Source organism: Styela clava, chromosome 5 (assembly GCF_964204865.1).
Source record: "Styela clava chromosome 5, kaStyClav1.hap1.2, whole genome shotgun sequence".
NCBI lineage: Eukaryota > Metazoa > Chordata > Ascidiacea > Stolidobranchia > Styelidae > Styela > Styela clava.
Genome location: NC_135254.1, coordinates 12,140,865 through 12,163,188, shown reverse-complemented (window position 1 = coordinate 12,163,188; position 22,324 = coordinate 12,140,865). Strand labels below are relative to the sequence as shown.

The following is a 22,324-nucleotide window of genomic DNA, read 5'->3' as shown; positions in this document are numbered from 1 at the left end:
AATTTTTGAACTAAAAGTATGAGTGTCCTAATGGTCTTTTCTTTTCATGAATAGGACCTTGCTCTTCGCAAAATTGGACTTGCCACTCTCCATTGGAATTTCTGTCTAAAAACGATACAATAGAACGATGTCCCGGGGAATGTAGATGCTCGGATCCCTTGAGCGAAATTCAAAATCGGATTTGCCTATCAAGCGCTTCTTGTCCAAATTATTACACAGCTGTTTTGCTTGATAAAGATCAAACAGGAGGAAAATCACACTCGGAGAAGTGTTGTCCCGACTATAAATGCATATGCTCACCTTGTTCTGAGGATAACATCAATGAAAACGATATTACTTACAATACCACACTATGTGAAACTGTTGGAGTAAGGGAAAGTGACGTGGATAAACCTTGCTGTAAAAATTATGAAAAGCAATGCAACAATTCATGTAGTTGCCCAGCATCAGAGTCAAATTGTCAAACAACGCTAGGCTGCACTGACAAAGGTACGTTGTTTAGTTTCTTTTCAATCCCATTGATATCAATGTAATACTGTATTTACAATACCTTCCAAAATTTAGAAATCTCCATATCATTTTGTGGGTGTGTTACTTCAACAACATGTGAATGTAAACCTGAACTATGTCCCATAAAATCTTGTGGACCATGTGAAAAATTGGTAAATGCATCTCGACCTATGGATGAAACAGCTGCCTGCAATGGAAATTGTTGTCCAATACAATCTTGTGTAAAAGTGGAGTGCCCTGAAGTACCTGAAATTGTGATACCGGACTATTGCACTTTCGCCTCAAAGATAAGTATTTTTATTTGTATTCAGATAGATTTTCTATCATCTTTTAGTAGTTTTCTTTCTTTTTTTTGTTCTCACTCAAATTATTTTTAGCTTTTCCTTTTACGACTTTTTTTAATCAAGTTTACTGAAGTATTTATTTTATTAATATTTGCATCTGTTTTATCATCATTTCTATTTTTAGCACGTATACACATATCCACAGAATGAGATTTGCTGTCATAATGGAGAAGAAGTGAAGTGCAATAACACTTTATGTCCTGACATTTTGAAAAACCCAGATAGTTGCCAAGATGGATACTCATTGGCTTCTCTTCCGGTTGCAAATTCAACTGACGCAAGGATCAATGCATTCAAAGATTGTCCCAACGTTGACCAGTGTTGCGAACACAAAGTATGTGAATGTACATCTTGTGCATATGGTGACAAGCTTCTCGATATAGGAGCACCAGGAGTATATTCAGAAGATGGGTGAGTAACATGGTTTACATCTAACACTAAGTTTTTCTTTTTTTTCATTTTCATTTGTCACAACAAAGTGATGCGTTTATTGTTTTTTTTTGTTGTGATTAATCTCCTACAAGTGGAATGCAAATGATTTATTCTTTTGGAATATCACTATGCGCGAATGCCCCTAAAATTCATATTCAGTTCTAACTAAAAAATAGAATCCATATGTAAACTTATTCTTGTGTTAGAATTCGAAATATTTACATAATTTTTTCTTTTGCAGTTGTACCTTTTATACTTGTACTGGAGATATCAAACTCACAGATGGTTGCTATGAAATATCTGAACAAAAGCCATCTTGCCCATCTAAACAACCCTGTGATTGTTATCAAACACTGGTAACAACCGATCCAGAAGGAGGAGCAATTGATAAAAGTCAGTGGATGGAATATTGTTGTCCAACTCATACGTAAGTCACACTATTGTATTAATTTTTAATATCCATGAGTTTAGCAATTATATATTTTGTATTTATCATTGTCAAATTTTTTTTCTTAATTTCGCATGATATATCCAACTACGTGAGGATTCTCATGTTTCAACAGACTATTTCAAATGCATAATAATTTTTGTTAGAGGTCAATAATATTTCGCTGCAATTTTACAGTTGTATGTATTTAAATGATGAAAATTATTCAAAGTAAGCCAAGTATTTATCACTGGTCAAACTATTGCTGGCTATTCTATTTTCAAGTGGATATATATATATTTTTTCTAATAAAAAACTTTTAATAATTCAGATGTCAAAACAATTCCTGTAGCGATGACTACTCTCCTGGAAATGATGATTGCAGTTATCCCGCAGAAGTACAAACCACTTATGAGGTTGGTTTAACTCATAATCCATCCGCTTAAATTAGAAGTAGAAATGGTTTGATGTTTTCATAAAAAATATTTTTGGTAATAGTTTTAAATCTTTTCATTTAATTTTTTTTCCCATTAAGCACTCAATATTTTCATGATCGTTGCTGGCCATAATATTCAGTTATTGGCACATTTAATTTTATTTCAGATAATTTTGAACTTTGTGCTGATAATTTATTGCAACGATGCTTGTGAATATTTTTATCCACCTTATTCTAATTATTTCTATTTTCGTTGAACGTGTGGAGATATACAAAAATTGTTTTCGAGTTGTAATACTTGTCTATTATACTTCTTAATACAGAGGAATGATACCAACAGTTGCGAGAACAAAGATTGTCCCATATCAAAATGTGTTTGTTCAAAATGTTTTGATGAAATCCTTGGAGAATCTGACATTGGTACTACTGTTCAAGGCAATGATCATTGTGAAAACTACACCTGCGTTGCTGGTAAGATTTAAAAAACTTATAACAACTTTCTTTATGAACAAGGATTTGATAATTTGATATATATTCTTTACAGTTGATGGTGAACTTTGTCCAAAATATAAAGTTAATCGAGATCCATGTCCTAAAAAAGATTGCAATGAGGAATTTGAGAATAAAACAACAACTCCAATTCCTGGGGAATGTTGTGACAAAGAAACCTGTCAGTGCAAGGTAACTGTGAAAGAGAAAGAACTAAAAAATTTTAAGTAATAAAAACGTACAGCAACATTTCGATTTCATTAATAAATGTGAACGTTTGATAATAGTTGGGCATTGTTTGTCAAATGGGATAGCGATAAATACTGAGCTATATTTAAATATTTCTCAGCCATATGAAAAGTTAGAAGACGTTTGTAGCAATTGGAAAATAAATACAAGTTCATGTCAAAATCCGGATTACATGGTATTAGAGGACGAACAGGACAAGTTTCAAACGCACCGATGCTGTCCTGAAAAGAAGTGTGTATGCAAAAGCGATGAGATGTTGAAAGACGAATGTCCAAAATGGTGAAAAACTGGAATTATTCTTATTCTATGGCAGTAAAACTTACTTCAATATCACTTATCTATAATATTTATTCATTTATTTGCAGGACTGATTATCTATGCGAATCTCCTTATCAGAGGAGAAGTCTCAAGACAGCCATCACAGAGTCAAATTGCTGCCCAGATTATGAATGTACCTGCGACTGTTCAAATGTAACATGTAAATACGACAGCTGGGTAGCTGAGGCGTAAGTCAAATTGCTATTTAAAAATATCATAAAATGAAAATGCTACGCCAGGGTGGTCCAAACCTAAGTCTGTGGGCCACATGTGTCCTGCTGTATCGTTATCCGTGGCTCGCGTCACATTAGCTGATATAGGTAACAATTGGTGATAATCAAAAAATAGTATTTTGTATTGCTTCGTCAGGAATGTCACCGAAAAAATCTTCTCACATTATCACATCTCTAACGTCGTTGATTTTACTTGTGACTGATAAAGCTGGGACAGTCGATGTTCGAGAGCACTTCATTTATGAATGCATGTTCTCCGTTGTAAAGAGTCTGAAATCTAATAAAAGTAACAGATTGGGTTACGAAACATAGGATGTCAGAGCTTTCATCAAGCAACAGAATTGTTGATATAAAAATATTGATTCATGATAAATAATAATCAAATGTCTTGAGACTAATGTGGCCCGCGAACAACACAAAATTAATATTGTGGCCCCCGACGCCTACAACCTTGGAACACCTTGTACTACACATTCAAGAAATATCGCGTTCTGACATTGAATAATTACCACATTAACGACATAGCGTGCACGAAACATTCTGAAATCTTCGATTTGCAGAAATCATTTGTATTCAGTTGCATTTTTGAAATTTAACAAATATTTTAGTTCAACTGATCAATGCGACTGCCAATGCAAATGTAAACCAGAAAAATGTACCGAAAATATTAAGAGTTGTGGAATTTATGAAAAACGTATTGAAAATGGAACGAAAGACGATGGTTGCTGTAAAGAGTATAAATGTGTTTGTGACCAAGAAAGCTGCCCAGCTCTTCCATCGGCAGATTGTAATCAATATCAAATTGAGGTGAAATGAATGAATATATTCTTATTTACTGTATAAGAGAAATAAATATTGATTATTGGTGATTGGACTAGTTTTCTATCAATAAGTTATGAATGTAATTTTATTTCCATTGGTAGTCAGTATTCATACCTAATATATAAATTGTGATGAATTACACATGTTTCAGTCTTGATGCATTATATTCATAGGCCAATAATAGCAATACTACCTATACAAATTTCATGATTTAGAAATTTTATACTGCGCTATAATTCATAGCAAGATAGCAACTTTTGATTTCTAGATAAGTTGAAGTTAGAAATATTTCGAAACAAGTTATGTTTAGTATTGCTGGTTCATTTGGTTCATTTTTACACAAAACATGAAATTTGATTTGATGGAAAATGGATGATACATTTAAACATTGTTCAAAAAAAAAAAATTACTCATTATTTCCTATACCTGTCTCCAAAGCCTTCACCGCTCTAACTTTTTCTCAATCTTCAGTATGATTGGTACGAGAATCTCGGAGTTGATTGTTGCGCAAAAGAAAAAAGATGCAGATGTAACTCTAACTCTACATTATTACATGAATTGTGCAATGCCACAAAACCAGACAAATGCGAGGACGGTTACACACCATATGTGGAAAAAGTAATGACATCGCAAACACAAGGAATGTGCTGTGATATACAGTGCAAATGCTCCAGCTGCTTTACTGATAAAAATGAAACTAAGTTGGTATGTACTTATATTTTTACAAACATTCATCATTCTCTGTTTTGATCGACTAATCGATAAAATGAACATTTGTAAATTTTAGGTTGGTTCTACATGGGAAACGAAGGAAAATTGCTTAGTGAAAAACCACAGATGTTCAGAAGTGTTGTTGACAAACGGTTGTCATAAAATAATAACAGATGTGAGAAATGTATCTTGTGATTTCACCTCCGCCAGTAGCTACGAAAATGAAAAGTGTAGCGAAAGCTCTTATGCTGTTGAAACATTGCCCAGTGAAGGATGTTGTCCTGATTTCAGTTGCAGTAAGTATATCAAATAGGTTGATGAATTTTTGAACTAAAAGTATGAGTGTTCTCTAATGGTCTTTTCTTTTCATGAATAGAACCTTGCTCTTCGCAAAACTGGACTTGCCACTCTCCATTGGAATTTCTGTCTAAAAACGATACAATAGAACGATGTCCCGGGGAATGTAGATGCTCGGATCCCTTGAGCGAAATTCAAAATCGGATTTGCCTATCAAGCGCTTCTTGTCCAAATTATTACACAGCTGTTTTGCTTGATAAAGATCAAACAGGAGGAAAATCACACTCGGACACGTGTTGTCCCGACTATAAATGCATATGCTCACCTTGTTCTGAGGATAACATCAATGAAAACGATATAACTTACAATACTACACTATGTGAAACTGTTGGAGTAAGGGAAAGTGACGTAGATAAACCTTGCTGTAAAAATTATGAAAAGCAATGCAACAATTCATGTAGTTGCCCAGCATCAGAGTCAAATTGTCAAACAACGCTAGGCTGCACTGACAAAGGTACGTTGTTTAGTTTCTTTTCAATCCCATTGATATCAATGTAATACTTTATTTACAATGCTTTCCAAAATTTAGATATCTCCAAATCATTTTGTGGGTGTGTTACTTCAACAACATGTGAATGTAAACCTGAACTATGTCCCATAAAATCTTGTGGACCTTGTGAAAAATTGATAAATGCATCTCGACCTATGGATGAAACAGCTGCCTGTAATGGAAATTGTTGTCCAGTACAATCTTGTAAAAAAGTGGAGTGCCCTGAAGTACCTGAAGTTGTGATACCGGACTATTGCACTTTCGCCTCAAAGATAAGTATTTTTATTTGTATTTAGATGGATTTTCTGTCATCTTTCAGTAGTTTTCTTTCTTATTTTTTGTTCTCACTCAAATAATTTTTAGCTTTTCCTTTTACGACTTATTTTAATAAAGTTTACTGAAGTATTTATTTTAATATTATTTGCATCTGTTTTATCATCATTTCTTTTTTTAGCACGTATACACCTATCCACAGAATGAGATTTGCTGTCATAATGGAGAAGAAGTGAAGTGCAATAACACTTTATGTCCTGACATTCTGAAAATCCCAGATAGTTGCCAAGATGGATATTCATTGGCTTCACTTCCAGTTGCAAATTCAACTGACGCAAGTGTGAATGCATTCAAAGATTGTCCCAACGTTGACCAGTGTTGCGAACACAAAGTATGTGAATGTACATCTTGTGCATATGGTGACAAGATTCTCGATATAGGAGCACCGGGAGTCTACTCAGAAGATGGGTGAGTTACATGGTTTACATCTAACATTAGGTTTATCTTTTTTCATATTCATTTGTCACAACAAAGTGATGCGTTTATTTATTTTTTTTTGTGATCAATCTCCTACAAGTGGAATGCAAATGATTTATTCTTTCGGAATATCACTATGCGCGAATGCCCCTAAAATTCATATTTAGTTCCAACAAAAAAATAGAATCCATATGTAAACTTATTCTTGTGTTAGAATTCGAAATATTTACATAATTTTTTCTATTGCAGTTGTACCTTTTATACTTGTACTGGAGATATCAAACTCACAGATGGTTGCTATGAAATATCTGAACAAAAGCCATCTTGCCCATCTATACAACCCTGTGATTGTTATCAAACACTGGTAACAACCGATCCAGAAGGAGGAGCAATTGATAAAAGTCAGTGGATGGATTATTGTTGTCCAACTCACACGTAAGTCTCAAAATGGAACCATAGGTTGTTTTAATTTTAATATTTCTGAGTTTAGACATTATTTGGTATTTATAATCGTTAAATTTATATGTTTGATTTTGCTGAATATATTCAACGTAGTAGGGATCACTAATTCTACCAACATGACCTAGCTGATGCAAAGCAATGTGTGTTCTAATTCAAAAAAAATTTTGATGCGTTTTCAGAGTTGTCCTTGTTCTGAGTCAAAATATTTCTAGTCATTTCCATTTCAAGTTGATACATATATTTTCTAAAAAAAAACTTTCAATTTAGATGTCAAAACAATTCCTGTAGCGATACCTACTCTCCTGGAAATGATAATTGCATTTATCCTGCAGAAGTACAAACCACTTATGAGGTTGGTTTAAATCATAATCAATCAGTTTAAATTAGAAGTAGAAATGGTTTGATTTGCTTCTAAAAATCTTTGTGCTATTCAATACTTTTAAATATTTGTATTTAGTTTTTGCCTCATTAAGTAGTCAAAATTTTCATGATCGTTGCAGGCCACAATATTTGGTTATTGGTACATTTAATTTAATTCAGATAATTTTGTACTTTGTGCTGGTAATTTATTGCAACAATGCTTGTGAATATTTTTATCCACCTTATTCTAATTATTTCTATTTTCGTTCAACGTGTGAAGATATATATGAAAATTGTTTTCGAGTTGTAATACATTTCTATTTTACTTCTTATTACAGAGGAATGATACCAACAGTTGCGAGAACAAAAATTGTCCCATATCAAAATGTGTTTGTTCAAAATGTTTTGATGAAATCCTTGGAGAATCTGACATTGGTATTACTGTTCAAGGCAATGATCATTGTGAAAACTACACCTGCGTTGCTGGTAAGGTTTGAACATTTATATAACAAATGTGTTTGCTGAACAAGGATTTGATAATTTGATATATGTATTCTTTACAGTTGATGGTGAACTTTGTCCAAAATATAAAGTTAATCGAGTTCCATGTCCTAAAAAAGATTGCAATGAGGAATTTGAGAATAAAACAACAACTCCAATTCCTGGGGAATGTTGTGACAAAGAGACCTGTCAGTGCAAGGTAACTGTGAAAAAATAGAATTAAAAAATGTTAAGCAATAAAAACGTACAGCAACATTTTGATTTCAATAATAATTGTGAACGTTTGATAATAGTTGGGCATTATTTGTCAAATGGGATAGCGATAAATACTGAGCTATATTTAAATATTTCTCAGCCATATGAAAAGTTAGAAGACGTTTGTAGCAATTGGAAAATAAATACAAGTTCATGTCAAAATCCGGATTACATGGTATTAGAGGACGAACAGGACAAGTTTCAAACACACCGATGCTGTCCTGAAAAGAAGTGTGTATGCAAAAGCGATGAGATGTTGAAAGACGAATGTCCAAAATGGTAAAAAAATGAAATTATTCTTATTCTATGGTAGTAAAACTTACTTCAATATCACTTATCTATAATATTTATTTATTTATTTGTAGGACTGATTATCTATGCGAATCTCCTTATCAGAGGAGAAGTCTCAAGACAGCCATCACAGAGTCAAATTGCTGCCCAGATTATGAATGTACCTGCGACTGTTCAAATGTAACATGTAAATACGACAGCTGGGTAGCTGAGGCGTAAGTCAAACTGCTATTTGAAAATATCATAAAATGAAAATGCTACACAAGGTTGGTCCAAACCTAAGTCTGTGGGCCACATGTGTCCTGCTGTATCGTTATCCGTGATTCGCGTCACATTAGCTGATATAGGTAACAATTGGTGAAAATAAAAAAAATAGATTTTGTATTGCTTCGTCAAAAATATCACCGAAAAAATCTTCTCACATTATCACATCACTAACGTCCTTGATTTTACTTGTGACTTATAAAGCTGAGACAGTCGGTGGACAGTCGATGTTCGAGAGCACTTCATTTATGAAAGCATGTTCTCCGTTGTAAATTGTCTAAAATCTAATAAAAGGAACAGATTGGGTGACGAAACATTAGATGTCAGAGCTTTCAACAAGCAACATAAGTGTTGATATAAAAATATTGATTCATGATAAATAATAATCAAATGTCTTGAGACTAATGTGGCCCGTGAACAACACAAAATTAAAATTGTGGCCCCGACGCCTACAACCTTGGACAACCCTGTACTACACATTCAAGAAATATCGCGGTCTAACATTGAATAATTACCACATTAACGACATAGCGTGCACGAAACATTTTGAAATCTTCGATTTGCAGAAATCATTTGTATTCAGTTGCATTTTTAAAACTTAACAAATATTTTAGTTTAACTGATCAATGCGACTGCCAATGCAAATGTGAACCAGAAAAATGTACCGAAAATATTAAGAGTTGTGGAATTTATGAAGAACGTATTGAAAATGGAACGAAAGACGATGGTTGCTGTAAAGAGTATGAATGTGTTTGTGTCAAAGAAAGCTGCCCAGCTCTTCCATCGGCAGATTGTAATGAATATCAAATTGAGGTGAAATGAATGAATATATATATATTTACTGTATAAGAGAAATAAATATTGATTATTGGTGATAGAACTAGTTTTCTATCAATAAGTTATGAATGTAATTTTATTTCCATTGGTAGTCAGTATTCATACCATATATAAATTGAGATGAATTTCACATGTTTCAGTCTTGATGCATTATATACATAGGCCAATAATAGCAATAATACCTATACAAGTTTCATGATTTAGAAATTTTATATTGCACTATAATCTATAGCATGATAGCAACTTTTGATTTCTAGATGAGTTGAAGTTAGAAATATTTCGGTACAAGTTATGTTTAGTATTGCTGGTTCATTTGATTCATTTTTACACAAAGCCTTCAACGCTTTAATTTTTTCTCAATCTTCAGTATGATTGGTACGAGAATCTCGGAGTTGATTGCTGCGCAAAAGAAAAAAGATGCAGATGTAACTCTAACTCTACATTATTACATGAATTGTGCAATGCCACAAAACCAGACAAATGCGAGGACGGTTACACACCATATGTGGAAAAAGTAATGACATCGCAAACACAAGGAATGTGCTGTGATATACAGTGCAAATGCTCCAGCTGCTTTACTGATAAAAATGAAACTAAGTTGGTATGTATCTATATTTTTACAAACATTCATCATTCTCTGTTTTGATCGGCTAATCGTTAAAATGAACATTTGTAAATTTTAGGTTGGTTCTACATGGGAAACGAAGGAAAATTGCTTAGTGAAAAACCACAGATGTTCAGAAGTGTTGTTGACAAACGGTTGTCATAAAATAATAACAGATGTGAGAAATGTATCTTGCGATTTCACCTCCGCCAGTAGCTACGAAAATGAAAAGTGTAACGAAAGCTCTTATGCTGTTGAAACATTGCCCAGAGAAGGATGTTGTCCTGATTTCAGTTGCAGTAAGTATATCAAATATATTGATGACTTTTTGAACTAAAAGTATGAGTGTCCTTTTAATGGTCTTTTTTTCATGAATAGAACCTTGCTCTTCGCAAAATTGGACTTGCCACTCTCCATTGGAATTTCTGTCGAAAAACGATACAATAGAACGATGTCCCGGGGAATGTAGATGCTCGGATCCCTTGAGTGAAATTCAAAATCGGATTTGCCTATCAAGCGCTTCTTGTCCAAATTATTACACAGCTGTTTTGCTTGATAAAGATCAAACAGGGGGAAAATCACACTCGGACAAGTGTTGTCCCGACTATAAATGTATATGCTCACCTTGTTCTGAGGATAACATTAATGAAAGCGATATAACTTACAATACTACACTATGTGAAACTGTTGGAGTAAGGGAAAGTGACGTGGATAAACCTTGCTGTGAAAATTATGAAAAGCAATGCAACAATTCATGTAGTTGCCCAGCATCAGAGTCAAATTGTCAAACAACGCTAGGCTGCACAGACAAAGGTACGTTGTTTAGTTTCTTTTCAATCCCATTGATATCAATGCAATACTTTATTTACAATACCTTCCAAAATTTAGAAATCTCCAAATCATTTTGTGGGTGTGTTACTTCAACAACATGTGAATGTAAACCTGAACTATGTCCCATAAAATCTTGTGGACCTTGTGAAAAATTGATAAATGCACCTCGACCTATGAATGAAACAGCTGCCTGTAATGGAAATTGTTGTCCAATACAATCTTGTGTAAAAGTGGAGTGCCCTGAAGTACCCGAAATTGTGATACCGGACTATTGCATTTTCGCCTCAAAGATAAGTATTTTTATTTGTATTTAGATAGATTTTCTATCATCTTTTAGTAGTTTTCTTTCTTTTTTTTGTTCTCACACAAAATATTTTTAGCTTTTCCTTTTACGACTCTTTTAAATCAAGTTTACTGAAGTATTTATTCTAATATTATTTGCATCTGTTTTATCATCATTTCTCTTTTCAGCACGTATACACATATCCACAGAATGAGATTTGCTGTCATAATGGAGAAGAAGTGAAGTGCAATAACACTTTATGTCCTGACATTCTGAAAATCCCAGATAGTTGCCAAGATGGATACTCATTGGCTTCTCTTCCGGTTGCAAATTCAACTGACGCAAGGGTCAATGCATTCAAAGATTGTCCCAACGTTGACCAGTGTTGCGAACACAAAGTATGTGAATGTACATCTTGTGCATATGGTGACAAGCTTCTCGATATAGGAGCACCGGGAGTCTACTCAGAAGATGGGTGAGTAACATGGTTTACATCTGGCATTAGGTTTTTCTTTTTTCATTTTCGTTTGTCACAACAAAGTGATGCGTTTATTGTTTTTTTTTGTGATTAATCTCCTACAAGTGGAATGCAAATAATTTGTTCTTTTAGAATCTCACTATGCGCGAATGCCCATAAAATTCATATTTACGTCTATCTAAAAATATAGAATCTATATGTAAACTTATTCTTGTGTTAGAATACGAAAGATTTACATAATTTTTTCTATTGCAGTTGTACCTTTTATACTTGTACTGGAGATATCAAACTCACAGATGGTTGCTATCAAATATCTGAACAAAAGCCATCTTGCCCATCTAAACAACCCTGTGATTGTTATCAAACACTGGTAACAATCGACCCAGAAGGAGGAGCAATTGATCAAAGTCAGTGGATGGATTATTGTTGTCCAACTTACACGTAAGTCTCAAAATGGAACCATAGGTTGTTTTCATTTTAATATCTCTGAATTTAGACATTATTTGGTATTTATAATCGTCAAATTTATATGTTTGATTTTGCTTAATATATTCAACGTACTAGGGATCAACAATTCCCAACATTATCTAGCTGATGCAAAGCAATGTGTGTTCTAATTCAAAAAAATGTTTGATGCGTTTTCAGAGTTGTCCTTGTTCTGAGTCAAAATATTTCTAGTCATTTTCATTTCAAGTTGCTACATATATTTTCTAAAAAAAAACTTCTAATTTAGATGTCAAAACAATTCCTGTAGCGATACCTACTCTCCTGGAAATGATAATTGCATTTATCCTGCAGAAGTACAAACCAACTATGAGGTTGGTTTAAATCATAATCAATCAGTTTAAATTAGAAGTAGAAATGGTTTGATTTGCTTCTAAAAAACTTTGTGCTATTCAATAACTTTAAATATTTTTATTCAATTTTTGCCTCTTTAAGTAGTCAAAATTTTCATGATCGTTGCTGGCCATAATATTTGGTTATTGGTACATTTAATTTAATTCAGATAATTTTGTACTTTGTGCTGGTAATTTATTGCAACAATGCTTGGGAATATTTTTATCCACATTATTCTAATTATTTCTATTAACGTTGAACGTGTGGAGATATACAAAAATTGTTTTCGATTGCTAAAAGGTGTCTATTGTACTTCTTAATACAGCGGAATGATACCAACAGTTGCGAGAACAAAGATTGTCCCATATCAAAATGTGTTTGTTCAAAATGTTTTGATGAAGATCTCGGAGAATCTGACATTGGTACTACTGTTCAAGGCAATGATCATTGTGAAAACTACACCTGCGTTGCTGGTAAAATTTGAACATTTTTATAAAAACTGTCTTTTCATGGAATAAGAATTGATAATTTGATATACGTTGTTTATTTACAGTTGTAGGTAAACTTTGTCCTGAATATAAAGTTAATCGAGATCCATGTCCTACAAAAGATTGCAATGAAGAATTTGAGAATAAAACAACAACTTTGATTCCTGGGAAATGCTGTGATGCAGAAACTTGTGCATGCAAGGTATGGGAGGATTGTTACCATTTTGTTTCAACAATGTTTCAAAATCGTATTTTTCTTGATTTAACAAGTTTAGTAATTTTCCAAATACAAGTTTTAATAGTTCGTTTGAAATCTAGAATTAAGTTTAATGTCAAACTTCAATTCAACTTTTTTATACTAATTTGTGATTGAACTGTCTTTTACAATTCTCAGCCCTTCGAAGAACTTAAAAACATATGTGATGGATGGAAAAGTAACACATCACATTGTTCCGACCCAACACACATGGAATTGGTTCAATCCGGTTCCACTCTGCAACATCGATGCTGTCCTGAAATGGCTTGTCATTGCAAAGATAAGGAAACAATAAAATGCGACAAAGAGTATGAGAAATTATATGTTTTTAGTTAACAAAATTTGTTCAATGCTTCAACTGATGACAGTTTTGTCTGTAACTAACAATCATTTAATATTCATGTCTGGGTTTACTCACTCCTCTGGCCTATAAGTCGGTATGGTTTATATTATAATCATGTTTTCAGCAGTCTTCACTCTCGTATTATTAGACACGAAGTAGACCTATGTATTATTTTCTAATTATGTTGTTTTTGTTAGAAAATTACTTTTTCTTGTTGTTGTTGAGGCTGTTCAAATATCGCCTTTCTCTTTAACTACTGTAAACGTTTCAGTGATCGATTGTTATTGGCGCTAGAAGCCTATTGTTTTTATTTGTTCCCAAGTTTCTCATGAATCCTATGAGATCTGTTATTTTATCATTTGCCAAGGTTGTTCTCTACACATTTCACTGTGGGTAGTTATTGGAAATTGTGTTCATATTTTTGAGCTTTGCTCTCTTGTTACTTTGAAGGTTGTTTTTGAAGGGGTTTCTTAAAAATTTAGAAAACCATTGCCGTGTTAGATTTTCACGAAAAAAAAACATATAAGATGAAAATAAAATAGCGATATTCAATGTTTCACTTGTCTAAAGAGTCTTATGGATGCCAATTTATAAAACGTTCATCAAAATACATGCTAAATATTTTTCGATTAAAGTGCTTACTCTTTTTTTGTTACTTTTTCAGCGAAAATTACAAATGCCCAGCAAATTATACTAGAGTAAAAACAGCAGAGGTTACATCCACGAATTGTTGCCCTGACTTCAATTGTACTTGTGATTGCTCTGGTGTGAAGTGCGAATTGGAGACCTGGGTTGCAAAGACAAGGTATAACCTCAAAATAGGAAACAAATATCAGAAATCACTATAAGAAATGGTTCACACTGTGATATAAAGCTAGTAAAATCAAACAATTATTTCATCAAAAACTTTTTCGAATTGGGCAGCGCTCTGCAAATTAGCAATTTAATTTTTGATGACACCATAATATACAAGGGTGGTCGCTAAAAAAGCAAAAAAAACTGAAGGTCAGGTTTATTCACAAATGAAATGCGTGCTTACTCATTTCTTCTTCGATACTTTCATATTTCTCTTAGGTTTTAGCTTGACACATTTTAAGTCCTATGTGCTTTCTATATATGTTATATTTTTGTCTAACATATGCCTTTGAATATTTGAAAGTTATTTTAAATATATGTTATCTGAACAAAATATGCAGTATATCTATTCTAAATGATTGGTATGGAATTAGCGAGTTCTCTTCACTTCTATGCCAATTAAAATTTACATTTATCTTCTGTCAACAGTGAAAATGTTTGTGACTGCAAGTGTAGCTGTGACCCCACGAAATGCGGGCCAGTGTTAACATGTCCAGAATTCAAAGTTCCCACAATTAAAAGTTGGAAAGACGGTGACTGCTGTCCAGTGTATGAATGTGTGTGTAATAAAACATGCAACGAAAGCAACTTGGAATGCAACATCTATCAGGATGTGGTAAGAACCAATTCTAATTGTTGAGTTATGATTACTATGTACAGAGCCAATCAAGGACAAAAATATTCAAGCAGACAATTTTTAATTGATCGTGTCATGATCAATGAAATTCCTGACATCCGAACAATGTTGTACACTGACACATCGCTCTCTGTTTGATTTTTTCAACTGGTTATGTTTTAAATTATAATCAAAAATATGGACGTTTGATTTACGTAACTTTAGTTTGGTAGCTTCTTCACTGGTGCCCAACTACATATAAATTAACCTGAATACGTCCAGGGGTTTTGTTCATACATGTTAATTAAATTGACTGGTCAGATAGATGATGCTGCCATCTGCAACTCCTATCAAAATTCCTAATCTGATTGGTATTCAGTTTGCTTAAAACAAAAATACGTTCACTATAAAAAATGGCTTGTTATGAAATCACTTTTTTGGCAAGTACGTTACATACATGGAAATAATAGATGTAAATCTTCAATGCAGAAAAAGACATATACTGATACAGAGGAATGTTGTCCAGAAGAAAAATGTGAATGTTCACAAAATAAGACATATCAAGAATCTTGTGTGGAATCATGTCCCGAAGGATACGCAATGTCATATAAAGACCCAGACACCAAATGTTGTGGAGAATGTATATGTACACACTGTGAAACGCCATCAGGAATGGTGGAGGTATTTGAAAAAAAATTGTTTTTGTTTGATATCACTTATCCTTGAATTAATGTTACTTGAAAACTGAAATAAAAAAATCTACATTTCAGCCTATTATTACTGTAAATGGTTTCAAGTTGAATGAGGCTAAACAAAGCCGAATGAATAACCAAATGCTAGTAATAATAGTATTAACAAAGTCAACTTTCCGAGAAATTAACACTTGTTTTTACTCGCACAATTTTCAGGTTGGAACATCTTGGAATGCAACTGATGAGTTCTGTAAGGTTACAAAAGTTTGTTCCGAGGTAAAGGGCACAGATGGTTGTCATACTGTAAAAACAATATATACAGAAAAATCTACATGCCCAACAAAATATTGCGGGCCATTGCAGACGGCTAAACAACTCCCATCACTTTATCAATGCTGTCCTGAATATAAGTGTGAATGCATCGTTAATGATACCGTTTTGAGAAGCGAATGCGAAAATTATGATGGTATTGAGTGTCCATCTAGCAAAAAATCAACTCTAATTGACTTTATTGACTGCTGTCCTCATTATGAATGTCAATGCAAAGAATGCGAATACCCATGCGACCCCGGTTTTATTGCGGAGATGTTACAAAATAAAACTATTGATACTCAATATTGCTGCTTTGACTACAGATGTAGATGTGACTCATGTACAGCACAAAATGGATCTGCCATAAAAGTTGGACAGGTGTTGACGACAACACTTCATTCGGGATGTGCTGTCAAGGAATCTTGCAGTAGATCAGACGATAAATGTACATTAGGTATAGATGACCCATCAACCAAATGTCAAACCAAAGAAAACTTTCAATCACAAACGTGCAAAACCCCTTATCAACATGCTATAGCCACTGGTAACTTCATGGAAAATAATCTTTGCTGTGAGGAATTTTCATGCGAATGCAATGATACTTCCATCAATTGCCTCCCTCCTTCCTCAGCCAATTGTTTACCTAGCCAGATGGCAATAGAAAAAAGTGTGATGCCCAATACTGGAGATTGCTGTAAGGATTATACCTGTGTTTGTCGGAATGATACTGATTTAGAAGATATATGTGAAATGTCAAAAAATTTTGAATGTAAACAAGATGGCTTCGTCAAACATAGGGTGAGTAAAACCACGAAGTTTGCACTTTTCTGTACTTCTTGCCGCCAAAGCAATTTATCACTCGTGGATATATGACACAATAGTTAAAAGTATTGTGATATATGCCATAGTCAATACTTGCGAATATAGATTCAGTTACCCTCTTTACAATAAATCAGCAATTTTCAAACTTTTTAAGCCTCACCACCTTTTTAGAATTTTTTTGTTTTTGCACCCCACCTCAAAATAACTAGCAAACAAAAGGTTGGAATTAACGGCTAGTCGAAAGTAATATAATAAAATTGACAACAAATCCCTGCAATCTCTAAACAATAAACAAATATAGATATCCTAAACAAGGCGGACAAGATAAAATCGACCATATATTTTTCTTTTCAATTAGCTTCACGCCCCCTCAAAAATTGTCTACGCTTTCCTTGTAGGGGGCGCCCCACCGTTTCAAAACCACTACAATGGATGGAGTTGCATATCCAAGATGTGGTCTATTTTTTATTTGTATAGTATGGATAAATAAAGTATCAAATTACTATATGACAGTTGGAAAGTTCAGATCCATGCTGCCTGAATTTCACCTGTACATGTGATTCTACCAAATGCTCGAATTACGGATTTACTTGCGATGATGAATTGTATGAAAGATATGAAGTACCAGGAGGTACAACGTGCTGTCCAAAATATGAATGCAGATGTGTCAACTGTAGATCCAGCGATGCTGTTATAAGAAAGGTGAGGCCTGATTTGTTTGAAAAAAAAAATCATTTGCAGCCTACACATGCAAGAAAAGCGGTTGGTGGCATGACCAGCGCAACCCCGCTTTTAATATTTCAGGGATGTGTAAACTGCGGCCCGCGGGCCAAATTTGCCCAAGAGTAAAAATTGTGTGGCCCGCATAGAAGTGCCAATTTTGAATAGTGTGTCCGCAAAACGAGCATTTAGTTCAGTTAATCTGATGCGTGTGACCAATCTATTACTTTTGGGTCGCAAAAGGTATACCAATAATTGAGTGCCACTGTCGTATTAGCAAAACTAGTTAGCAAAATACCTGATGTTATAAAAATGTGTTCTTCACTAAATTTGTTTAAATTTAAAGTTTACTTATATCTGTTTCTTCTGTAACAAAAGTTGCACACTCTTTCCATACATTGTTCAGAACGTTTGATCAAACTTGTATATGCTACTACTGCTAAAATGTACCAAAATTGATGTGCCACCCAGTGTAATTCTAAAATTCCTTTTTTTCGAATGATTTTAATCTTTCAATTCGGATGGAATTTAGCATGTGGGAAAAAACCTAATTTGTGTATGTCCAAATCCTTATGCAAGTAACTAAACTGTATTATTTTAATGTTTGCATTCTTATGCTAATGTACACAACTAGAAAAACCGCTGTCTTAGCGTATATCTGTTTGTTTGCTGTTCTTTCTCTGTACTCTCTACTGCTTAATCACTGTCACATCATGGTAGCGTAACCAAGCTATAATTTTATTTTCAGACAAATCAGACTTGGACAAATGAATGCAATGTATACACATGTACTGAAGGAGAAGGTCAATGTCCCACCATCACTAATCGTCCTAGATTTGACTGCGAACCAGTGGATGTCGCCGATTGCGAAGGAGTAAGTTCATATATCAAGGCAACTGCTGTAGTTTTTAAAATGCCATCGCTATATTTATAACTGCGCTTGCCGTACGATGAGCACACTCTGCAAACTGTGAAAACACACGCAGTCTCAATGTCCATTTATATATAATCACCATATTATCATTTTGTGTTCGATATTAATACCTAGAGTCTAAATTGCATAAATATATTGTATTATTTTAATTGGTGATAATTCGTTATAAAACGGAATAATAGATTCATTTGACTCTAATTTAAAAAATGAAATAAAACGATAAATAAATATATATGTGCAAGATCTGGACCTGAACAATATCAAAATGACTATGCAGTCAATTGATTTCTATCCATTCAACAATATTTGCCTCGTTTCTATGGTTCTTTGTAATAAATATTAAATTTATTTAGCCGACCTACGTGTGACAAACATGTGTTGCAGAAGAATATGTTATTTATCTTTCAATATTTCATTTGTTTTCCAGCGTGGTGGAGTTGTCAGAGGATTAGATCAGTATGACGGATGCTGTAAGGAATGTAAGTGTTTATCATCATTGTTAAACGAATCACCATTGCATTAGCTGTCTACAGGCCAATTATTAAAATGCATCATTTGGCCATGCAAACCTTTTAATTCGTGGTGCCGACTGTATTTCAGTAACAATGAAAGTACAAATGTTATACCTAACCATCTCCTGCCTTTTTTTTTTACAAAATACTGATTTGACAATTACTTATTATTTCCCAGGTACGCTGTGTAAACGTGTTGAAAAAAAACAAAACTTGACGGCAACAATCAGCGGATTAAACTGTTGGTCTCTTGAAGCTATAGATATCGGAGTTTGTGAGGGGGCTTGCCCTAACACTGTTACTGTTAATTACAAAACGGGAACATCTGATGGTAAGATAGACTAATGAAATATAAATTTATTTACTGATATAGATTTATTTTGGTTTGTTCTTATTTCAAATCTTTTTTTGTGTGTTATGACAGTTATGTGTGCTTGTTGCGAGCCGACTATCGAAGAATCGGTGGTGATAATGAACTGTGAAGATGGCTCTCAGAAAATGGAAGCAATCAACAAAGCCGGATCTTGCAAATGTACAAGTGACATCAGCCCATAATACTATAAGATGATAAACGTTTGCTCTGTATTATCTGATCATATTCTTTGTATAGTTTGTGCTTTGTAGATGTAGAATTTCCCATTGATTAGTATATATGCTTCATTGTGTATTAACCCATTAACTGATCGCGTTACTGTAATGTACATTATATTAAAGAAGAAACTCTAAAATAATGCAATAAAAGTTATGTAACTGATAAATCTAGTCTATAGTTTCCTTGATTTTGTCATTCTGATTTGGTGGTTATTTGCGTATGGATAAACTACACGCACATTAAAAATGAGATTTGCGAAATCCCGCTTTGAATATTTTTATTGTATAGATTTCATCAACTGTATATGTAATTCTGAAATGATATCGCAAGAAAATATTTTTACTTTTATTGTCTGATTCAACCTTATAATCATCACAAGCAAAAATACTATTTGATATATTGCTACATTTTCGGTAATTGTTTTTATTAGGCCGGGTATGTACCACATTGAAATGGGCTTTAATTTCTTGGTATATAGTGCAATTGTTTAAACACGTCACAAATGACGTAATAAAATTCAGCAGCTGCAAATTTTGTGTTTCATATTTGTGTCTTGTTGAAATTTTACGGCGAACTGAGACGTATAATTCGCGTCTAGATTTAAAAAAAAATCACGAAAATTGAGGCGGAAACGTCGGTAAATGACATAATCGACAGGATAGTTTTTTATACATAAAAATCAAAGGGAAAATTATTGGAATCGTATCGCGACCTCCATAAGAGCTCTATCCAGCTTTCGATTCTATATAATTACATGACCATTACACGAACTATTTGGTCTAAGTGCTCGAATGCAACGACACAAAACGTTAACAGATCGGAGTGCCTTAACCAGGTTAGAAATGACAACCTTTCTCAATCTCGCCAAGTGAAAAAGATGCTTTTATACTCTAGTAAACACTACTTTTGCATATATAATAAACATCTTAAACACGAAGAAATAGACTTTGAAATCACTGTAACAAGATCAACATCAACACGATCCATATGTACATTTCGTGTCCAATGAACATTTTACGGCATGTGCATTATCAACTAAATTACTGAACATTATCTACACTTAACGTGTCAAAACTTGTTTGCCAGTTTTTATCAGACATATAAGATCTTCGTCTTGCAACATCTGACGTCATTTCGAGGTTACAGATTTGTTCTGAAATTTAACAATAATGCTTAACTAAATTAGGTTTTTAACAACTGTGAGGCTTGATGTTCTTATATGGGCCTAACTAAATTAAAATGATACTGATATAGATAGAACTATGGCCGCGTGTAGCAATAGGCTGAGGAAATTAACGGAAAATACCTATAGATAATGGTTCATTCTCTATTAAAAAATGGTGCGCTATTTTGTATATAATGACACCTGTTAACAAGTAGAAGACGGCCAAGAAACGAATATTTTCGGATACCAAGAATTCAAATATTCTTTTTAAACCCATATTTAACTGTAAAATTTACTGATTCCTCAAGTCAATTCAAAAATATTTATTATACTCTATTTTACAAACCTTCATGTAATTGCACTCTAATTCGGACTGTATTCATGTGTTGAGTTGAGTACATTAATTCCCAAAAGCTACACAATTTTTGTAACGTATGTCTATATGCACTGGTCATTACTAGAACCACTGATGATCGCTAACTACATGAACAAAAAACAACATTTTCAAATGGCATATATACGTAAGTATATTGATTTTTTAGTTCGTTTCATAAATATGATGTTGCATGATCAAATGACTTTCCCAAAGAATTTCCCAAACCCTCATTGAGGACATCACGCGCAAATACCAGCATGTAAAATGGCCAGACATACACTCACATGTATACATATCGATGCAAATGTATGGAAATACATGATACTCATTCAAACAGTGTAGATATGGTTATACGAAAGCACTTTACAGACATGTAGGTCTTCAGATTATTGAAATACAAACACACTTTCGTATGTGTTCATACATTAACAGTGTTTCTTGCATACGCTGGTCATACCCATATAAAACAGTGGCGGGTCCAGGAACTCTTCGATGGCGGCCATTATCATCGTGATCCCGTAATGATTTTCCTCGCATTCTCAAAAAATACAAACTTGTAGTCATAATATAAATACGGATACGAATGAAGTAACGTCTAATGAAAAAGAGCAATCTGTGTCGATTATTTTCTCGGAGTTTTTACATTGAAATTGCCATGTAATAAATTTAAACTTTGTCGCATAGAAGAGATGGCAAGTGTTCTTCACGAATGTAATCATGCTCATAGACTGAATACATTCATATATCAATGATAAGCGATGTAAAATAGCATCATTCATAGCCTGTTAATGTAGTATAAATGTTTATGCTAATATTACACTTAGCTTGGTATACTAAATTACTCCGGCCCAAATAATTAGCGGTTAATCGTACATAAAATTAATCTATAAATATAGTACATTTTTTAGAAAACTTTGGAGATCGACTAAGTCTTGTAGTTTAAACCAGTGATTCCCAAAGTGGGCGATATCGCCCCCCGGTGGGCGATAACGCTACAGAGGGGGGCGAAAAAGTCGAAGGGGGCGATTTCTAGAAACCTGTTTTTGTTCGGCGCATCGTGTACTTGATTA

General features: G+C 33.7%; 1 protein-coding gene across 3 annotated transcripts in view; it reads left to right on the top strand.

Annotated features, from left to right (window-relative positions):
• The window catches only part of LOC120344167 (uncharacterized), a 63,934-nt gene extending 43,690 nt beyond the window's left edge, over window positions 1-20,244 (top strand). The window contains exons 58-98 of one of the 3 annotated variants that reach the window (XM_039413266.2): window positions 55-489; window positions 565-797; window positions 982-1,265; window positions 1,528-1,713; window positions 2,045-2,129; window positions 2,473-2,620; window positions 2,694-2,830; window positions 2,988-3,166; window positions 3,253-3,393; window positions 4,047-4,245; window positions 4,732-4,965; window positions 5,048-5,267; window positions 5,348-5,782; window positions 5,858-6,090; window positions 6,276-6,559; window positions 6,818-7,003; window positions 7,298-7,382; window positions 7,729-7,876; window positions 7,954-8,090; window positions 8,247-8,425; window positions 8,512-8,652; window positions 9,316-9,514; window positions 9,906-10,139; window positions 10,222-10,441; window positions 10,521-10,955; window positions 11,031-11,263; window positions 11,448-11,731; window positions 11,990-12,175; window positions 12,468-12,552; window positions 12,897-13,044; window positions 13,125-13,261; window positions 13,454-13,623; window positions 14,323-14,463; window positions 14,943-15,129; window positions 15,619-15,810; window positions 16,038-16,931; window positions 17,469-17,657; window positions 18,424-18,549; window positions 19,037-19,088; window positions 19,300-19,452; window positions 19,546-20,244. In XM_039413266.2, coding sequence (XP_039269200.2) covers window positions 55-489; window positions 565-797; window positions 982-1,265; window positions 1,528-1,713; window positions 2,045-2,129; window positions 2,473-2,620; window positions 2,694-2,830; window positions 2,988-3,166; window positions 3,253-3,393; window positions 4,047-4,245; window positions 4,732-4,965; window positions 5,048-5,267; window positions 5,348-5,782; window positions 5,858-6,090; window positions 6,276-6,559; window positions 6,818-7,003; window positions 7,298-7,382; window positions 7,729-7,876; window positions 7,954-8,090; window positions 8,247-8,425; window positions 8,512-8,652; window positions 9,316-9,514; window positions 9,906-10,139; window positions 10,222-10,441; window positions 10,521-10,955; window positions 11,031-11,263; window positions 11,448-11,731; window positions 11,990-12,175; window positions 12,468-12,552; window positions 12,897-13,044; window positions 13,125-13,261; window positions 13,454-13,623; window positions 14,323-14,463; window positions 14,943-15,129; window positions 15,619-15,810; window positions 16,038-16,931; window positions 17,469-17,657; window positions 18,424-18,549; window positions 19,037-19,088; window positions 19,300-19,452; window positions 19,546-19,676 — 8,705 coding nt within the window. In that variant the 3' untranslated portion in view covers window positions 19,677-20,244. The remainder of the gene's footprint in view (window positions 1-54; window positions 490-564; window positions 798-981; window positions 1,266-1,527; window positions 1,714-2,044; window positions 2,130-2,472; window positions 2,621-2,693; window positions 2,831-2,987; window positions 3,167-3,252; window positions 3,394-4,046; window positions 4,246-4,731; window positions 4,966-5,047; window positions 5,268-5,347; window positions 5,783-5,857; window positions 6,091-6,275; window positions 6,560-6,817; window positions 7,004-7,297; window positions 7,383-7,728; window positions 7,877-7,953; window positions 8,091-8,246; window positions 8,426-8,511; window positions 8,653-9,315; window positions 9,515-9,905; window positions 10,140-10,221; window positions 10,442-10,520; window positions 10,956-11,030; window positions 11,264-11,447; window positions 11,732-11,989; window positions 12,176-12,467; window positions 12,553-12,896; window positions 13,045-13,124; window positions 13,262-13,453; window positions 13,624-14,322; window positions 14,464-14,942; window positions 15,130-15,618; window positions 15,811-16,037; window positions 16,932-17,468; window positions 17,658-18,423; window positions 18,550-19,036; window positions 19,089-19,299; window positions 19,453-19,545) is intronic. The other 2 variants (XM_078112473.1, XM_078112474.1) reach the window with 2 other exon arrangements.
• Window positions 20,245-22,324: the final 2,080 nt, after the last annotated feature.